The sequence below is a fragment of the Hylobates moloch genome, unplaced genomic scaffold (assembly GCF_009828535.3).
Source record: "Hylobates moloch isolate HMO894 unplaced genomic scaffold, HMol_V3 SCAFFOLD_13, whole genome shotgun sequence".
In the NCBI taxonomy this organism is placed as follows: Eukaryota; Metazoa; Chordata; class Mammalia; order Primates; family Hylobatidae; genus Hylobates; species Hylobates moloch.
Genome location: NW_026652288.1, coordinates 80,503,727 through 80,522,231, shown reverse-complemented (window position 1 = coordinate 80,522,231; position 18,505 = coordinate 80,503,727). Strand labels below are relative to the sequence as shown.

The window sequence follows — 18,505 nt, the reverse complement described above, 5'->3', positions numbered from 1 at the left end:
CCGGCTGAGTCTGTGATCTCTTGAATCTCCAAGTGCCACCTGCAGTACCAGGCATGCTGAAGTGAAATGGCACCATTAGTGACGAGACGGATGCTGAAATGGTGACTGCAAAGTGCAATAAAAATATTGGGCACAGAAAGAGAGAGCTTGCCTTACCTGCGGCTTACAATGTAATTTTAAAGATACTCATAAGGATGTTATCTGGAAAGGATAATAATGACAAAAGAAGTAATGCCTTTGGCGTGGGTTCAGTCCTAGGAACTAGAGTTCAGGCTAAACTTTCGTGCTTCCTGTCCTTTCCACGCATGTCAGAATTATATTCAGAATGGAGGTTTTAAAACTCATCTCCTGAAGGGAGATTCTAATACTTTGTGGGTTTCAGTCAAGGTTTAGGACACAATGAGAGACGAAATGCTTGAAAATATATCTGGGAAGTGTTGAGGGAAACAGCCTGGCACTTACATTCAGCAAGCACACCACCAGTCCCATCCCCACCCCAGCACACACAGACACACACAGGAGTCACCATTTTGCACAAAAACTGTTTTCACTTCTTTGTAGTGTCCCCTTCTTAGGTCTCTGATCAAAAATGCAAAAGAGATTCACAAAAAAATAATAATAACATGTCCTCAACTTTTAACAGAACAAAATCTCCCTTGATGTAAGAGAAATAAACCCTGATCAAAATTAAGTGCTTCATGCTACACACTATGGCTAGAAACTCAGGCTCTCTTGACTGGAGAAAGAAACATGCTTCAGAGAGAAAGACAAGTTCCAGCTGGTCCAGCATGCTTCAGAGAGAAAGACAAGAAGTGTGATTTCCTTCAGTTCGCCTATGTAGGGAGAGCACTGTGGAGACAGGCAACCAGGCTCCAGCCACATGAGCCAAAACCAGTCTGTCAAGAAGGTAAATCAGGCTGGGCATAGTGGCTCAGGCCTGTAATCCCAGCACTTTGGGAGGCTGAGGCGGGCGGATCACCTGAGGTCAGGAGCTCCAGACCAGCCTGGGCAACATGGTGAAACTCGTCTCTACTAAAAATACAAAAATTAGCTGAGCATGATGGCACGTGCCTATAATCCCAGCTACTCAGGAGGCAGAGGCAGGAGAATTGCTTGAACCCGGGAGGCAGAGGTTGCAGTGAGCCGAGACTGCACCACTGCACTCCAGCCTGGGTGACAGAGTGAGACTCAGTTTCAAAAAAAAGAAAGAAAAAGAAGATAAGTCAATAAAAAATACAATATGTCAATTGATTTTTGGGGTGAATTATGAATTCTTATAGGTATAACAGAAAACGAAGTAACTTTTCTTTTCTGATCCTGGGGTTAATTGAGTAATTCTTTTATTTATTTATTTATTTAGAGACAGAGTCTTGCTCTGTCACCCAGGCTGGAGTGCAGTGGTGCGGTCTTGGCTTACTGCAACCTCCACCTCCCGGGTTCAAGCGATTCTCTTACCTCAGCCTCCTGAGTAGCTAGGATTACAGGCATCCGCCACCACACTCAACTAATTTTTGTATTTTCTTTTTACTAGAGATGGGGTTTCACTTTGTTGGCCAGGCTGGTCTCAAACTCCGGACCTCGGGTAATCCGCCCGCCTCTGCCTCCCAAAGTGCTGAGATTACAGGTGTGAGCCACTGCGCCTGGCCAATTCAGTAACCCTTTTCACTAGCTTTTCCTACTTTCTATTCTCCTGCTGTTGCCTTTCTAAAGATATGCTAAGAAAAACAAAAGTGAGGTCTTATCTTTTCCTTACATAAATGCAAAAAAATGGTATTTCTGACTCTACGCCTGCTTCAGAAACCATGGTAACAGCCCTTCTACCAGGAAGCTGTAGCTAGAGTTTCACCCTTTCTAGCCACTGAGGAAAAGACTGCCCGTCTCAAGGCTCTCAATCAGAGAAACTCCTCTGATTTGAGTCCTTCTCGCCATGTCTTCTGAGACACCATTCTCATTTTGTGGATGATGTTTTGTTTTATTTTTGTGAAATGGATAAGCTAACCATATTATATTGGATGTGAAGAGAGGATGATTATGAAATGTGATATAGTGACCATTGGAACAACACAGGTTTGAACTGTGTGGGTATACTTATATGCCACCCATGAGACAGCAAGATCAATCCTTCCTCCTTAGCCTATTCTGAATGTGAAGATGAGGAGGATGAAAACCTTCATGATGATCCATTTTCCTGTAATGAATAGTAAATATATTTTCTCTTCCTTATGATTTTCTTAATAACATTTTCTCTTCTCTAGCTTACTTTATTGTGAGATGCAGTATACAGGCCGGGCACGGTGGCTCATGCCTATAATCCCAGCACTTTGGGAGGCCAAAGAGGCTGGATCACCTGAGATCAGGGGTTCAAGACTAGCCTTTGGCCAACATGGCGCAACCCCGTCTCTACTAAAAATACAAAAATAAGGTGGGCGTGGTGGTGCAGGCCTGTAATCCCAGCTACTCGGGAGGCTGAGGCGGGAGAATTGCTTGAACCTGGAAGGCGGAGGTTGCACTGAGCCGAGATCGCACCACTGCACTCCAGCATGGGCGACAAAAGCGAGACTCCATCTCAAAAAAAAAAAAAAAAAAAGATACAGTATACAATACATATAATGTACACAATATGTGTTAATCAACTGTTCATGTTTCTGGTAAGGCTTTCAGTCATCATTAGGCTATTAGTAGTTAAGTTTTTGGGGGAGTACAAAGTTATACATGGATTTTTGACTGTGCCGGGAGTTGGCACCCCTGACCCCTATGTTGTTCAAGGTCAACTGTAATTGGAAAATGCATCTCCATTTCAGAGTACCAAAACACATCTGCATGTGCTAGTTTGAGTTTGAAGAGAGAAAATTCTTTGTCCATAAATGCCCATGGCTACAGCCAAATGAATTATCTTTGTTCCTTCAGCAGAATAGAGCCATAGGAGGAGAGCACCTTGGGCTCCATACTAACAAGAGTAATAACAATAGCTAATTTGATGCTGCCTCTGTATTAAGCCCTATGCCATGTCCTTACACATTATCTCATGTGTCCATCACAACAGACCTGTGAGGCAGGCACTGTTATTACTTTCGTTTTACTGATAGATGAGGACGCTGAGGAAAAGATACATGCAGGCTTGCAGAGCTACTTAGAGACAGAACTGGGATTTGAACCCAAGTCTGTCTGGCTTCACAAGTTTCTCACCACTCACACACTGCCTTAGCTTGGTGTTTAGTGGATTGGAGCCTCAGTCCCTCCCTCCCACCCTCACTGCTACCCCCCATACCCCTAGTCTGTGCCACTGGAATTTCTAAGCTTTGCTTGGTTCTTCTACCCCTGGTCCTGTCTCCTTTCTTCCAATTGAGATCTCAGCATGAAATTGTTACTGTTGTCTGCTGACCTGGAGGTTGCAGTGAGCTGAGATCGTGCCAGGCTGGGAAACAAGAGCAAGACGCCATCTCAAAAAAAAAAAAAAAAAAAGAAGAAGAAGAATTTCAGACAAAAATGTGATGAAGGCTACCCGCAATTTAGGGAGACTGGGGTACCTTGAAGCAGAGACATAACATGTCTTGAAAACTAAAAGGAAAATTAGTCTCATCCTCGGAGAAGAACTCCAGGGCAAGAGGGAAGAAATACTCTATTCCCTGCCCATATTTTTCTAGATCCCATATCTCAACTTCCTCAAAAGAGCAGCCTATCTTTTGAAAGGGGCCCAAGGAATACAATAGCCAGTATAAGGCTAGGCCACTGATGTTTGCTGGCAAAGGAAAACCTCTTCTTTGGGTTTAAGAACTATTGCAGTGAAAAGAAGAGAGAGCTGAGAACACTACTATAATGACAGGAAAGTAACAGCCACAAACCAGGCCACCAAGAGCCAAAAAGCCAACATTAACCACAGCAGTGTTGAGACAGCTTCAGGAGCAAGAGTGGGAGGGTGATCTTGGTGCCAACAGGCAAAGAAAGGGAGCTTGGGGCCTTGTAGCCCAGTGCCTTCCTGGGAAGACAGGGGGTTCAAACGAATGCAATTGTCCCCGAGGATAGGGAGGCCTTGGAAAGGAGGGGCCACCCAGTGTTAGGGGTTGAGTTGTACCTCCTTTCCTCATTCATATGGGGAAGTCCTAAGGCCCAGCACCTCAGAATGTGGCCTTATTTGGAGATGGAGTATGTGGAACATGAAAGATGGCCAGCAACCACAACCTTTCCCCAACAGCCCTCAGAAGGAACCAACCCCAACACAACCTCGATCTCACACTTCTAGCCCCAGAATGTGAGACAACAGACTTCTGTTGTTTAAGCCATTCTACTTGTGGTTATGGCAGCCCCAGAAAATGAATACACCTGGAAAAGCCCTCAGAGCTTGAGGTATTAGAATGTTTTAGTTGCAATGTCAGGGGACAAAAGCGATGGTGGCCGTCATGATCACAATGAGATTATGCCCCTTAAATTGTGGGCCAGGCGCAGTGGCTTACTCCTGTAATCCCAGCATTTTGGGAGGCCAAGGCAGGCAGATCATGAGGTCAGGAGATCAAGACCATCTTGGCCAACATGGTGAAACCCCATCTCTACTAAAAATACAAAAAATTAGCTGGGCGTGGTGGTGTGTGCCTGTAATCCCAGCTACTCAGGAGGCTGAGGCAGGAGAATCGCTTGAACCAGGGAGGCGGAGGTTGCAGTGAGCTGAGATCACGCCGCTGGACTCCAGCCTGGCAACAAAGCAAGACTCTGTCTCAAAAATAAATAAATAAATAAATAATAAATAAATAAATTGTGTTCACTCTCCGGGCTGTGTTCTGATGAATAGCTGGGATGTCCTCCCCACCCAACCCTATGAAATACTATATGCACAAATATGCATTCAGTGGACACTTAAAGACAACTACTACGTGCCCAGCAACTTTTAAGATTTAAAAAAACAGGACAAGGGCTGGGCGTGCTGGCTCATGCCTGTAATCCCAGCACTTTGGGAGGCCAAGGCAGGTGGATCGCTTGAGGTCAGGAGTTCAAGACCAGCCTGGCCAATATAGTGAAACCCCGTCTCTACTAAAAATACAAAAAAAATTTAGCTGGGCATGGTGGTGGGCACCTGTAATCCCAGTTACTCGGGAGGCTGAGAATCACCTGAACCTGGGAGGCGGAGGCTGCAGTGAGCCAAGATTGCACCACTGCACTCCAGCCTGGGCAACAAGAGTGAAACTCTGTCTCAATAAATAAATAAATAAATAAATAAATAAAATAAAATAAAAAAAGATAAAATTTTGTTTAAAAACTCAGTCACGGCTGGGCACGGTGGCTCACGCCTGTAATCCCAGCACTTTAGGAGGCCAAGGTGGGTGGATCACTTGAGGTCAGGAGTTCGAGACCAGCCAGACCAACATGGTGAAACCCTGTCTCTACTAAAAATAAAAATAATTAGCTGGGCATAGTGGCACATGCCTGTAATCTTAGTTACTTGGGAGGCTGAGGCAGGAGAATCGCTTGAACCTGGGAGGCAGAGGTTGCAGTTGAGCCGAGGTCACGCCACTGCACTCCAGCCTGGGCGACAGAGTGAGACTCCGTCTCAAAAAACAAACGAACAAACAAGACCCCTAAAAACAACAACAACAACAACAACAAAATCTCAGTCACCTCCTTTTGTATATATCTTTCAATGAAAAGATTCATTGAACCCGATCTCCAGCATTGCTGCCCTGGCCCGTCCTCTAGATGTCAGGTGGGGTCCAGAGGAGGATGTGCCTTAGCAGATGTCAGGAAACAGGGCACACAACAAGGTTTCATTTCTTTCAACAACCCTTTATGGCTCCTGTATGAAATATTTAATTGAGAGCACTAAATGCTATAGGATTTCCCTTTCAGCAGTGGAAATCCTGCATAAGGCAATCATGAAGGTCATTATGGCTGTCTTTCCCTTTTTCTTGGCTTTTCCTCAGAGGCGACAGTGCAGCAGCGATTCATGGGTCCCTTCAAACTAGTTTTGTTACTGGATTCCACTACAGCCTTTGGAATTCTTGATTCTGAGAAACATTTTCTCTAGTGTGTGCTATAGCAATACAAAGGAGGATGGCTGTTGGGCATAAGCCTTTAGAAAAATCTCTTATTATGAATAATTCCAGACATATACAAAAGGAGACAGAATGGAACAATAACCCTGGATGTACAAATTATGTAGCTACAACAATCAGAAAATTGTGCCCACTCTTGTTTCACCTATACCTTCTAAGACTACAGAAGGTACACCTTTCACCTTCCCCACGCTGGAGTATATAGAAGCGAGTGACAGCTATGGTATTCTTTCATCCATAAATATTTTAGTAAGTGTTTCAAAAAGAGAAAGACATCAAAAACTTACCATAAAATTATGACCTGAAACTTTAACAATGTTTAATATTACCTGTTATCTGTAATCCTAGCACTTTGGGAGGCGAGGCAGGTGGATCACCTGAGGTCAGGAGTTTGAGACCCAGCCTGGCCTATGTGGTGAAACTCCACCTGGCCTACGTGGTGAAACTCCATCTCTACTAAAAATACAAAAATTAGCCGGGCATGGTGGCATACGCCTGTAATCCCAGCCACTCTGAGGCTGAGGCATGAGAATTGCTTGAACCCGGGAGGTGGAGGTTGCAGTGAGCCAAGACTGCACCACTGCACTTCAGCCTGGGGGACAGAGTGAGACTCAGTCTCAAATAATAATAGTAATAATAATTACCCATTATCCAGTGTTCAGATTTCCTTGATTGTCTTACAATTTTTTAAAAATTTGGTTTGTTTGAATGAGAATCCAAAAACGGTCCACAAGTTACATTTGGCTTATGTGTCTTGAGTTTGTTTTAAGCTACAGGCTTTTTTCCTGCTTCTTTTGTCTTGAAATACATTTGCTTAACAAACAGGTTATCTTTTCAGTTGAGCCTGCCACAGTCTGGTTTGGCTTATTGTACTCCATGGTGTTCTGCAGGCCTCTGCATTTCCTAAAACGTGGTTATGAGATTTAGATGCTTGGTCTGATTCAGGTTTGAGTTTTCGGCAGAACAGTCTCATAGGTGGTGTTGGATCTTCCATTAGGAGGCACGTCATCTTCAGTTATTTCTCTTCTTGTGATGTTAGTGGCTACTGAAAGTCATAGCCTGTATCTTATTTAATTTGAGATTTGCCAGGTGATGATATTCTATTATTCTTTGAGTATGTATGTGTGTGGAGAGGGAGTGAGGGAGAGGGAGTGAAATTTCCCTCATTAAGTATTTGGTATCCTAGGATACAGCTCACACAATAAAGTCAGGTTCCATGCTTGATTCTTTTCAGAATAATTAATTGGTTTATTAACAGTCTTTAAAGATGACCAATGTGTTTATTTTAAAAACATTATTATGAATGTATCAATTTTAAATTTATTTAATATGTTTCAATCCATTGTATTAATGCTCAAATTATCCTGTCTTTGGCCACTTGGAGCTGTTTCAAGTTGGTTCTTGTGTCTCAGAAATAAGCTTTTTAATTGTTTCTGGGAAAAGGACATAGAAACCTTTTCCAGAACTTTTGCTCATAGAACAGTGGTATCCAAACTTTTTTGATTGGGAACTCTCATCAGAAAATATTTTTGTACATGAATATCCTTCATATATTTTTTAACTTTATATATTTATGCACATGAACTGTGATTAAATATGCTATGTATGTGATAAAACGCCCTCAAATAGAAATCTTAAATGATGAAATAAACAATGTTTTAGAAATGGTAGCCACGTAGGAGGTCACTGGATACAGCTCTCTCAACCAACACAAGAGACTGGGGGCAGAATCTCAGCAATGGAAGAGACTCCCAACCCCCGGCCCCCGCAACTTTGCCTGGTGAGGAGCCAGGCATCATAGAAGGGACCGGTCTTTTGGCCTCTAGCACTGGGGCCTGGAGCGCTCAGCACGGTTTCCTGCCAAGAGTTTGGCATGAGCACAGCAGAGATTCCTAAAGTGTCCTGGCCCCGGACCAGGTCCTTTCAACATCCAACAATCTGGTTTGCAGGCCCAAGTCGGGTAATGATTGTTCAGGAGAGGAGGCACACAGGCTGGCCTCATAGGTGGGGAAATAGAATCATATACATCTTCTCTCTGAGAAGGAAGCAACTGAAGTTAGAAAAGTGCAGCTTTTTAAAGAAGGGAGTCAGCTTTAATTTAGAAGAATTAATAAGGCGAATTTCTGAAAGTGCTTTTTCATCTATGCTAATAAACTAAGCTAAAGGATAAACATGTTTATGACTTAGCGACTAAAGGACCTAAGTGATCTGGTTGAGACAAACTCTCAAAGACTCAAGTAAAGATTTTGCTCCATTACAAGTGGCAGATTTCCTCTGTTGTGTTTCTATGACTTTCAGTTTAAAACGTGAGGAAAATTGTCAAGTTGTTCTGCTATCCATCTAAATTGCAAAGTTTTGTGCTTGCCAATAACTCTGAAATATGTTTAGAAAATTATGAAACATCAGAAAGGAGGGTGTGAGACATAATGGTGGCTTTTGCAAGAAACCTGTCATTATCTCTCTAATGTACACAAACATAAAAATCAGCTCTGATGTTTCCAACAAAAAAGTCTTTTGTTCTTGAAAACAGTAAAAAGTCAGAAGGCATTTGGCTTTCGAACTGGTGATGACAATTCCCTGCTTCTCTTTTGTAAATGTTTAAAAAACAAATTTGAATAAAACAAAAATTTCTCCTCTGACAATTTCTAAGTTTAGACATGCAAACTTTCATCATTTGAATTTGCAATTGTATTAAAGAAAGTTAAGAGCTGGAGGAAACTTAGAGAGTGGATAATCTTTAAGAGAAAGTAGAAAATTCTAAATGGTTCATCATCTGAAATTTTACCCTCAGGTGGTCATTTATTTGAATCAAGCATTGTTGACCCTATAAGAATGCAAATAGGCCTGGGAAGCAGAGCATCTTGTTGACGACATTTTGTGTGAATCAGTAGTGTTTTCCCCCTGATTGGAAGGACCCAGGCAGGGACACTTTGCAACTTTTGGGTGACAGCCTCTTGAAATGATGGGAAATCATCTCAACTACCAATTTTATTTCTATGCTAGCATTTAAGACCTGTTTTTGTGATGCCAAATACTTTTTACTAAGTACAAAATTTGAGCCAAGGGCTGTGGCATGTGCCAATAGTCACAGCTCCTCAGGAGGCTGAGGTTGGAGGATCCCTTGAGCCAGGGAGTTCAAGTCCAGCCTGGGCAACATACCAAGACTCTGCCTGTCTCTAAAAATAATAATAATAATAATGATAATAATAATAAAATAAATAAATAAAAATGGACACATTTTAGGATCTATATTAGAGATCTATTCCAAAAGTTTAGTTCTCAAAATTGGAAACAAAAGCTTCAAGCTGAAACCTAAAGCCCCTTTATGTTATCACAGTCATCCTCACCTAAAAGGAAGGCTGAATAGATCTTCAGTCATGCTGACCCATTACTGCTACTGCTTCAGGTGTACAACACCTTGGAATTCTAAATGATTGTTCTGCAAACACTCAGCATCACCAATGTATCCAAGAAAGGAGACAAAGAAATTACATTATTATGATTTCCCAACTGGATGAGGTTCTTAGAGGCCCCGGTGTTGGAAAGATCACCATGCTCCCTCTATTATGTAAACAAGTAAAAATGGTTCCAAACTATAAAATACTTGTAGGGAGTCCAGCAAAGAATTTACCTTTCCTGTGATGACTGCTTCTGTTATTTTTTTCAAATATAAAGTATCAAACATTTTAAAAAGAGGTTTTTGTGTGTGTACTTCTCCTTTGCTGATCAGAATGTGCCAGGTTTTGCCAGGCGCGGTGGCTCACGCTTGTAATCCCAGCACTTTGGGAGGCCGAGGCGGGCGGATCACGAGGTCAGGAGATCGAGACCACGGTGAAACCCCGTCTCTACTAAAAAATACAAAAAATTAGCCGGGCGTGGTGGCAGGCGCCTGTAGTCCCAGCTACTCGGAGAGGCTGAGGCAGGAGAATGGCGTGAACCCGGGAGGCGGAGCTTGCAGGGAGCCGAGATCGCCCCACTGCACCCCAGCCGGGGCGAAAGAGCGAGACCCCCTCAAAAAAAAAAAAAAAAAAAAAAAAGTGCCAGGTTTTCCCCTTGGCTGATCTAGTCCCATGTATTTTCATCTCAAAAAGCAACTTGCTATGGAAAGTTGGTGCAGTGCTAGGATTTCAGTCTCTTGGGAGCAAGCTTATCAGTTAATAAACACATTTTTATTGAGCATTTGCTTTATGCCCAGTACTGTGTTAAGTAAAACAGGGAACTCTTAAGACTTACAACTATGCAGGTGGTCATTTCATTCAAAGAACTTCTAATGTGGTAGAGAAAGATGAGTTCCACGAAAAAGGACACAGTGATCAAACGTCAGTTGGGATATGTGGATCTGGATGAGTATCTGGGGATACTTTGGAAAGAAGGCGGATTTGCACTGGCTTTTCAAAATTTGTATTTTATTTTATTTTATTTTATATTTTGAGTATATAATATATTCACACGGTTCAAAATCCCAAGATCTTCCTTCCTTTCTGTCCTTCAACTCCAACCTTTGTCCTCAAAGGCAATCAGTGTTACTGCTTTCTTGTGTATTTTTAGAGATATTTTATGCATATATAAATAAATGTAAATACATATAACCTACCCCTTTAGAGTTACAAATGGTATTCTGTGTCTTTAAACATAGGAAAGGAATTAGAGACCTCTCTGAAACTTATTTTATAAAGACTAATCCCATTAATGAAGACAAAGACTCTGTTTTCAAATACCATTGCCTTAGGAGTTAGGATTTCTACATATGAACATTGGGGGGATATAAACATTTAGCCCATTGTAATTACTCAGTTGGGGATTTTTTTTTTTTTTTTTGAGACGGAGTCTCGCCCTGCAGCCCAGGCTGGAGTGCAGTGGTGCTATCTTTGCTCACTGCAAGCTCCACCTCCTGCATTCACTCATGCCATTCTCCTGCCTCAGCCTCCCAAGTAGCTGGGACTACAGGCGCCCGCCACCACGCCCGGCTAGCTTTTTTTTGTATTTTTAGTAGAGACAGGGTTTCACCATGTTAGCCAGGATGGTCTCGATCTCCTGTCCTCGTGATCTGCCTGCCTTGGCTTCCCAAAGTGCTGGGATTACAGGCGTGAGCCACCACACCCCCGCCAGAATTTTTTTTTTTTAATTGCTTTGTTGAGTCAATGGATATTTATTTGTTAAACTAAATTGCCTATGTTTTGCTTAAGTAGGGTATGAGAAAGAGTTTGATTGGTGTGTGTATGTGTGTGTTTACAGTGTGTGCATGTGTGCATATTGGGTTGGGGCACGTGGAGAGATGGCTAGTAAGTGGTGGGACTGTCTCAATTCAAAGCCATTGCTGTTTTCCTTATACCAGTGATTCTTAAACTTCTTGATCTCAGGATCCATTTTTGCTCTTAAAATATATTGAGTGCCAGCAAACAAACAAACAAATGAAACCCTTTGTTTAAATAGGTATGTTGGCCGGGTGCAGTGGCTCATACCTGTAGTCCCAGCACTTAGGGAGGCCAAGGCATGTGGATCACTTGAGCTCAGGGGTTCAAGACCAGCCTGGGCAATATAGTGAGACCTCATCACTAAAAAAAAAATCAAAACCATTAGCGGGGCATGGTGGTGTGTGCCTGTAGTCCCAGCAACACGGGAAGGCTGAGGTGGGAGGATAGCTTGAGCCCAAGAGGTAGAGGCTGCAGTGATCATGCCACTGCACTGCAGCCTGGGTGACAGAGTGGGACCCTGTCTCAAAAAAGAAAAAAAGTGTATGTCTATCAATATCTACTACATTAGAAATTAAAACAAATTTTTAAAACATCAACTCATAATAAACCCATTACATGTTGACATAAGTAATTTCTTTTTTTTTTTTTTTTTTTTGAGACAGAGTCTCACTCTGTCTCCAGGCTGGAGTGCAGTGGCGTGATCTCGGCTCATTGCAAGCTCTGCCGCCCGGGTTCACGCCATTCTCCTGCCTCAGCCTCCCTAGTAGCTGAGACTACAGGTGCCCGCCACCACACCCAGCTAATTTTTTGTATTTTTAGTAGAGACGGGGTTTCACCACGTTAGCCAGGATGGTCTCCATCTCCCGACCTCGTGATCCACCCGCCTTGGCCTCCAATAGTCAGTAGGTTCTGATTATGCATCAGCTCTTGAGATTAACTGCATATTTTCCTACTGAGGAAAAAAAAATAAAATATATTAAAAGCCAGGGCAAAATCTCTCCTTTACCACACTCCGGGAGTTATTTTGAATTCCGTCTGTTTCCACTCAATCATAGTTAATTTCATCCCATTAGTTTAGTGCAGAAGATGTGTGACTAATAGGTATAGAAATAGAATTAGACTTTTTTCCATCAGTAATTAACCCTGAAACAAAGGAGTAAGTGCTTTAATGAAGAAAGTAAAAGAAAAAGAAAAGAAAAGCAGTTTTCTTTGAGGAGATATGTCTTAATTTGAGCTTGAAGACTTGTAGTTTATTTGGGGACAGGGAAGAATGAAACAGAAAAAGGAAAAGCCAGCCCAGGATATGTGTTAGAAGGTGGTTATTCCTAATAGGCGTGGTGGTTCACTTTCTCTGGGGTCCCCATGAGGAAATGTGTAAAAAGCTCTCACAGGCCAGGTGCGGTGGCTCACGCCTGTAATCCCAGCACTTTGGGAGGCCGAGGGAGGTGGATCACAAGGTCAATAGATGGAGACCATCCTGGCCAACATGGTGAAACCCCGTCTCTACTAAAAATACAAAAATTAGCTGGGCGTTGTGTGCACCCAGAGGAAAGGCCATTTGAAGATACAGTGACAAGGCAGTCGCTGCAAGCTGAAGAGAGAAGTCTTACCTGAAACAAACCCCACCTTGGTCAACAGATAGGCCTTCGATTTTCAGGATTGTATGAGGGCTGATCACACAAATTGCAAGTCTTTGCTTGAGGAAATCCATGCTCAAATTAGCCCTTATAACACTTACTACTTAACTAACAATTAATTAACTCCACAATTGTGGAGAATGTAAGTCCAAGATCTTACGTTCTCCACAACTGTGATGAATAAATTTGTTGCATAAGTCACCCAGTCTGCAGTATTTTGTTACAGCAGCCTGAGCCAGCTAATATACTATCTAAATGAGTTCTGAAAAATGCTCAGGCCTTATCCACATTGATTCTATTGCCCTGTCAGAGAGACATCTCCTCTTCTACAGGTATCCAAGGAATTCCAAATCCTCCACTTTAGGGAGACTGGAACAAAGGTCTTTTTCATATCCAGGTGCCGCTTCAAAGCACAATTCTGCCTTTTAAAATTATTCTCCCTGGGGCAGAAAGAATTGGCAGAAATGATACCCTTTCTTGAATCCATAATCTACCCTGGGACCAATTCAATGACCTGGTAGCTCCTTCTCAGGTCTTTACTAACACTATTAAGGAGAAGGCTATGGTGGAACATTTCTCACAGGAGTTTCACAATCATTTAATTTGTTGTAATATACTAATTTATCTTTCTGGGAAAGGTACACATAGCTTCTCCTGTAATTTTCATAGACAAAAGTTATAATTTTCAAATCTCACGTTTTCCACAAAAGAGGAAAAATTGTTAAGTAGTAAGTGTTATGGGGCGAATTTGAGCATGGATTTCCTCAAGCAACAACTTGCTATTTGTGTGATCCTCAATATCTATGGGCTGTATGCCTCAGTATCTTCTTATATAACATGGAAGAATAATAATAATACAATGCGATGATTATATGAGATGCATTTATGCATGATGAAATGTATGCAAATGAATGTATGCATTTATGCAAATGAAATATATGTCAGATGCTCATTGTAGTGTCCGGCATATACAAAGAACTCAATACATGTTGGATTCTGATATCATCATGATCATAATCATCCTCACCACCCCAAGAACTATTAGGCAGCTGGCATTTGCTCTAATATTCCCAATCATTAGGGCTATTTTTTTTTTTTTTTGAGACAGAATCTTGCTCTGTCACCCAAGCTGGAATGCAGTGGCGCGATCTTGGCTCACTGCAACCTCTGCCTCCCGGGCTCAAGTGATTCTCGTGCCTCAGTCTCACAAGTAGCTGGGACTACAGGTGCATACCACCACACCCGGCTAATTTTTTGTATTTTAGTAGAGATGGGGTTTCATCATGTTGCCCAGGGTGGTCTTGAACTCCTGAGCTCAGGAGATCTGCCTGCCTCGGCCTCTCAAAGTGCTGGAATTACAGGCGTGAGACACTGTCCCCAGCCTGAATCACTCTTTAAAAATACACTTAAAAATGTTTTAATGTGGTAAAAACTACAGAACACAAAATTAACCATCTGAACCATTTTTTAAGTATACAGTTCAGCAATGTTAAATATATTCACATTGTTGTACAACAGATTCACAAAGTTGTACAAAGATGAACTTTTTCATCTTGCGAAACTGGAACTCTATACCCATCAGACGACTCCGTACTTCCCCTCCCCCCAGCCCCTGGCAACCACAATTTTTACTGTTTCCATGAATTTGACTACTGTAGATACCGCATAGAAGAGGTGTCATACAGTATTTATCTTATTGTGACTGGCTTAATTCACTTGGCCTAATGTCCTCAAGATTCATTCATATTGTAACGGGCAACAGGATTTCCTTTCTTTTTTAATGAAGTAAGTCTTTGGAGAAAGAAAAATGCGTCTCCCTTTGACAAACAACATTGAAAATATGATTCACTCTGAAACATTAATCAAAAAATGAAAGACTGGCTGGGTGTGGTAGCTCATGCCTGTAATCTCAGCACTTTGGGAGGCCGAGGCGGGCGGACCACCTGAGGTCAGGAGTTTGAGATCAGCCTGGCCAACATGGTGAAACCCCGTCTCTACTAAACATACAAAAATTAGCCAGGTGTGGTGGCGGATGCCTGTAATCCCAGCTATTTGGGAGGTTGAGGCAGGAGAATCACTTGAACCCAGGAGGCAGAGGTTGCAGCAAGCCAAGAGTGCGGCACTGAACTTCAGCCTGGGCGGCAGCGAGAGTTCATCTCAAAAAAAAAAAAAAAGAATAAAAAAAGAAAGACCTTTAAAGACATTTCTCAAAAATTTTAAATTATATTAAACCCAAACCTAAGGATTGAAAAGAAAGGAAAGGTATTCCTTACTTTTGCAAAAGTAATAAAAAGAGCTTACATGCAAGAGAAATGACATGTCAAATATGTATTATTACTCTTGAGGCTCCATGGCAAACAACCTTAACTATTAAGAATATAGTAAATATGGGCAGTATCTGCTCAATTAATATTGATGAGTTGAACTGAAATATCAGCCATTTCTTTTTCCTAAGGGCTCTTAAGTGAATGCTTTTGACCCTGGGAGAAGGGACAAGCCCCCAGTTTTTAGCTGCTGTATTGTGGTTGTTGTGCTGTCATCTGCCAATTTTCCCAAATTCCTTTTCCAGGGATTACCTTTATAAAGTCCAGTTCAGGGATAAGGAGGAAGCGGAAGGTTTATTGAAGCTAAGATTTTAAAGATTGACTTGGTTTGGGAAGCCTGAGGGCTTATTAAGGTTTTTATATAAACAGGAATTTCCCAGATGTAGTTTGAAGAAAAAATTATTATTATTTTTAAATATGAGCATGGTAACCTAGCACTTAACTACTGTATATGAAGAAATGTGCAAATGCTTCCCCCTTTTCATCCAAAAGTCTTCCTTCCTCTGGCATGGTCCTTTCTTGTTGCCTTGTTAGCCTCCTGGTTGCTTTCTACTCTCTTGTTCCTTTCCTCTCCTTCACATCCTCTTCTGTTCCTTGGTTCTTTTGTTTCTTGGCTTCCTGGCTCTCCTGTTCCTTAGTGTACTGATCTTCACAGAGAACTGGCTGGGCCTCAGAAGCTGGGTGGGGTTTCACCTGGGTAAATTACCACATCCTGGAGCACCCTCCAGCACTGTTTTCTTAGGACTTGGGGAGTTGGAGTCAGTGCATTTGGGGGGAGGATAAAAAAGTGAAACCATTTACTGAGCTAGCTCTCCAGAGAGTAGCCCTGTCTAAATCTCCAAATGGTGAAATTGGTGGAAAATGACCATGGAGGTGTCTTGGGTGGGGGGCCAGAAGAGTAGCAAACTGAGAAAGGCCTGGGGTGATGGTGGAATCAGGGTGGGGCAACCAGGGCTGCAGGTCATGTTTATTTTATTTTTTATTTATTTATTTATTTATTTATTTTTGAGATGGAGTCTCGCTCTGTCACCCAGGCTGGAGTGCAGTGGCGCAATCTCGGCTCACTGCAAGCTCCGCCTCCCAGGTTCACACCATTCTCCTGCCTCAGCCTCTCCGAGTAGCTGGGACTACAGGCGCCTGCCACCACGCCCGGCTAATTTTTTTGTATTTTTAGTAGAGACGGGGTTTCACCGTGGTCTCGATCTCCAGACCTTGTGATCCGCCCGCCTCGGCCTCCCAAAGTGCTGGGATTACAAGCGTGAGCCACCGCGCCCGGCCGGTCATGTTTAGATTTATGAGTTAGCACACCTTTCCTTCTTCTTTTCCACCTAACCCCCTGAGACTCCAGTCAGCTGTGCTGCTGTGCATGGGGTAATTGTCTAGTTCCATTGCTGTCTGTTGCTGGGTAAACCAGGGCTGGGCCCTGCTCTAATATGAAAGGAAGATTTTAAAAGAAAAATGGAATGTCCAATTGTGACTTCCAAAGCAGTGCTCCAAGTGCATGGAACATTCCAGCCCTCACGAGTGGAGGCGGGCTCTGCAAGGTCCATTTTTAGGATTCCATGTGTAAAATGTTTCTTGGACCATTCTGGAACATAATATTACAGAAAGAGCTATTTTATTAGAGAGGAAACCATGAAAACTGTAATTTCAAGAATACCTCTGCTGGGCATGATGGTTCACACCTTTAAGCCCAGCACTTTGGGAGGTCCAGGTGGGTGGATCACTTGAGGCCAGAAATTCAAGACCAGCCTGGCCAACATGGTGAAAATCCATCTCTACGTCAAAACAAAACAAAACAAATCACCTCTGTGTATCCCTTTAGTTTAAGTCCTTAGCCCTCCCATAAAATATAAGCAGATTTCAGGAGAGATAATAGATTGACCTTTATGAATCCTTTTTAGCTTCAAATCATACCAGACCTCACCCCTAACCTCCACACCCCTCGACCCACATCACCTCCAATGCTAGACTCTTCCAGACCTTCCTGCCTGGGAGCTTTCGAGCTTGCTCTTTCTCCTGCCTGGGATACTCTTCCCTCTCTTAAAAAGCTAACTTGCAGTCCTTCAAAACCCAGGCAATGTCACTCACTGTTCCAAGTCTGTTCTCCAAGGCATGCTTAGTTTACCTGTGGATTCCCCGACCACCTCCCATCTATTGGCTCTTGTTCCACTCAATCAATGGCATACAGGTCCATCTTCCCACCAGGTTAAGATCCCATCAAAGACAAGAACTGTCTCTTGTTCATCATTGAATCTTTTGCATTTAGAACATTAACTGGCCCACAGTAGATCCTTTAAAACTATTTATGGAATGAGTGAATTCTTTACTGCCAACGTGTTTCAGTGGGGTGCTGGTGCAGGGTTGGGGGTAGAGAAAATATGAATATGCAAAGAGAAAAAGGAGCTTGCCCCGCAGAGGAAGGAGGTGGGGGGCACCGGAAGGCGGAGGTTGCTGAAGGCAGACTCCTCTGGGGACAGCTTTGCAAATGGCCAGTCCCTTTTAAAGGCATATTAAGTCCTCAGGTAACTAATTGACAGCGTAATTTAAGATGTGTTGACACAATTGATGCACTTGCCAAAGTCGTGCTTAATGACTTATATCTCACACAATGAAATAGGGCAAAGTTAAAAACTCAAATTGCTTTGAGTTTGTATTGCCTCCCGGATCCTGGGTTACATCATTCTTATTTTCATGTTAAACATTAACAGCAATAAAAAAACAGAAAAAGAAAGGTGGCAGGGGGGCACTCATGTAGGGGAGGATATTTTGATTGAACACAGGCTTGACAGAATCTTATTTTCTTAGAAATCCTAGAAAGCAGAAAACAACAGGAAGATGTCTTATTGGGAACTAGCCCCGTCAACTTCACCATGAGTCAAACAAGGAAGAAAACTTCCTCAGAAGGAGAAACTAAGCCCCAGACTTCAATTGTCAACAAATTTCTCAGGGGCTCCAAAGCTGAAAGCAGAAAACAGAACAATGACCTTAAAACAACTGATTCCCAACCCAGCGACTGGATACAGAAGACAGCTACCTCAGAGACTGGTAAGCTGCTGGCTGCTGGTGTTTTGCTGTTGTATTTGTTTTGTTTTTACTTCCACATTTAAAACATTTTTATTTTTAATTTTTGTGGGTACATAGTAGGTGTATGTATTTATGGGGTAAATGAGATGTTGCAATACAGGCGTGCAATGCCTAATAATCACGTTGTGGAGAATGGGGTATCCATCCCCTCAAGCATTTATACTTTGTGTTACAAACAATCCCATTATACTTTTAGATTTATTTATTTATTTATTTATTTT

General features: G+C 42.4%; 1 protein-coding gene across 1 annotated transcript in view; it reads left to right on the top strand.

Annotated features, from left to right (window-relative positions):
* The window catches only part of LRRC31 (leucine rich repeat containing 31), a 117,254-nt gene that overhangs the window by 69,191 nt on the left and 29,558 nt on the right, over positions 1 to 18,505 (top strand). Inside the window, exon 2 of the mRNA XM_032172273.2 lies at positions 18,006 to 18,245. Within this exon, the coding sequence (XP_032028164.1) occupies positions 18,071 to 18,245 (175 nt within the window). The 5' untranslated portion in view covers positions 18,006 to 18,070. The remainder of the gene's footprint in view (positions 1 to 18,005; positions 18,246 to 18,505) is intronic.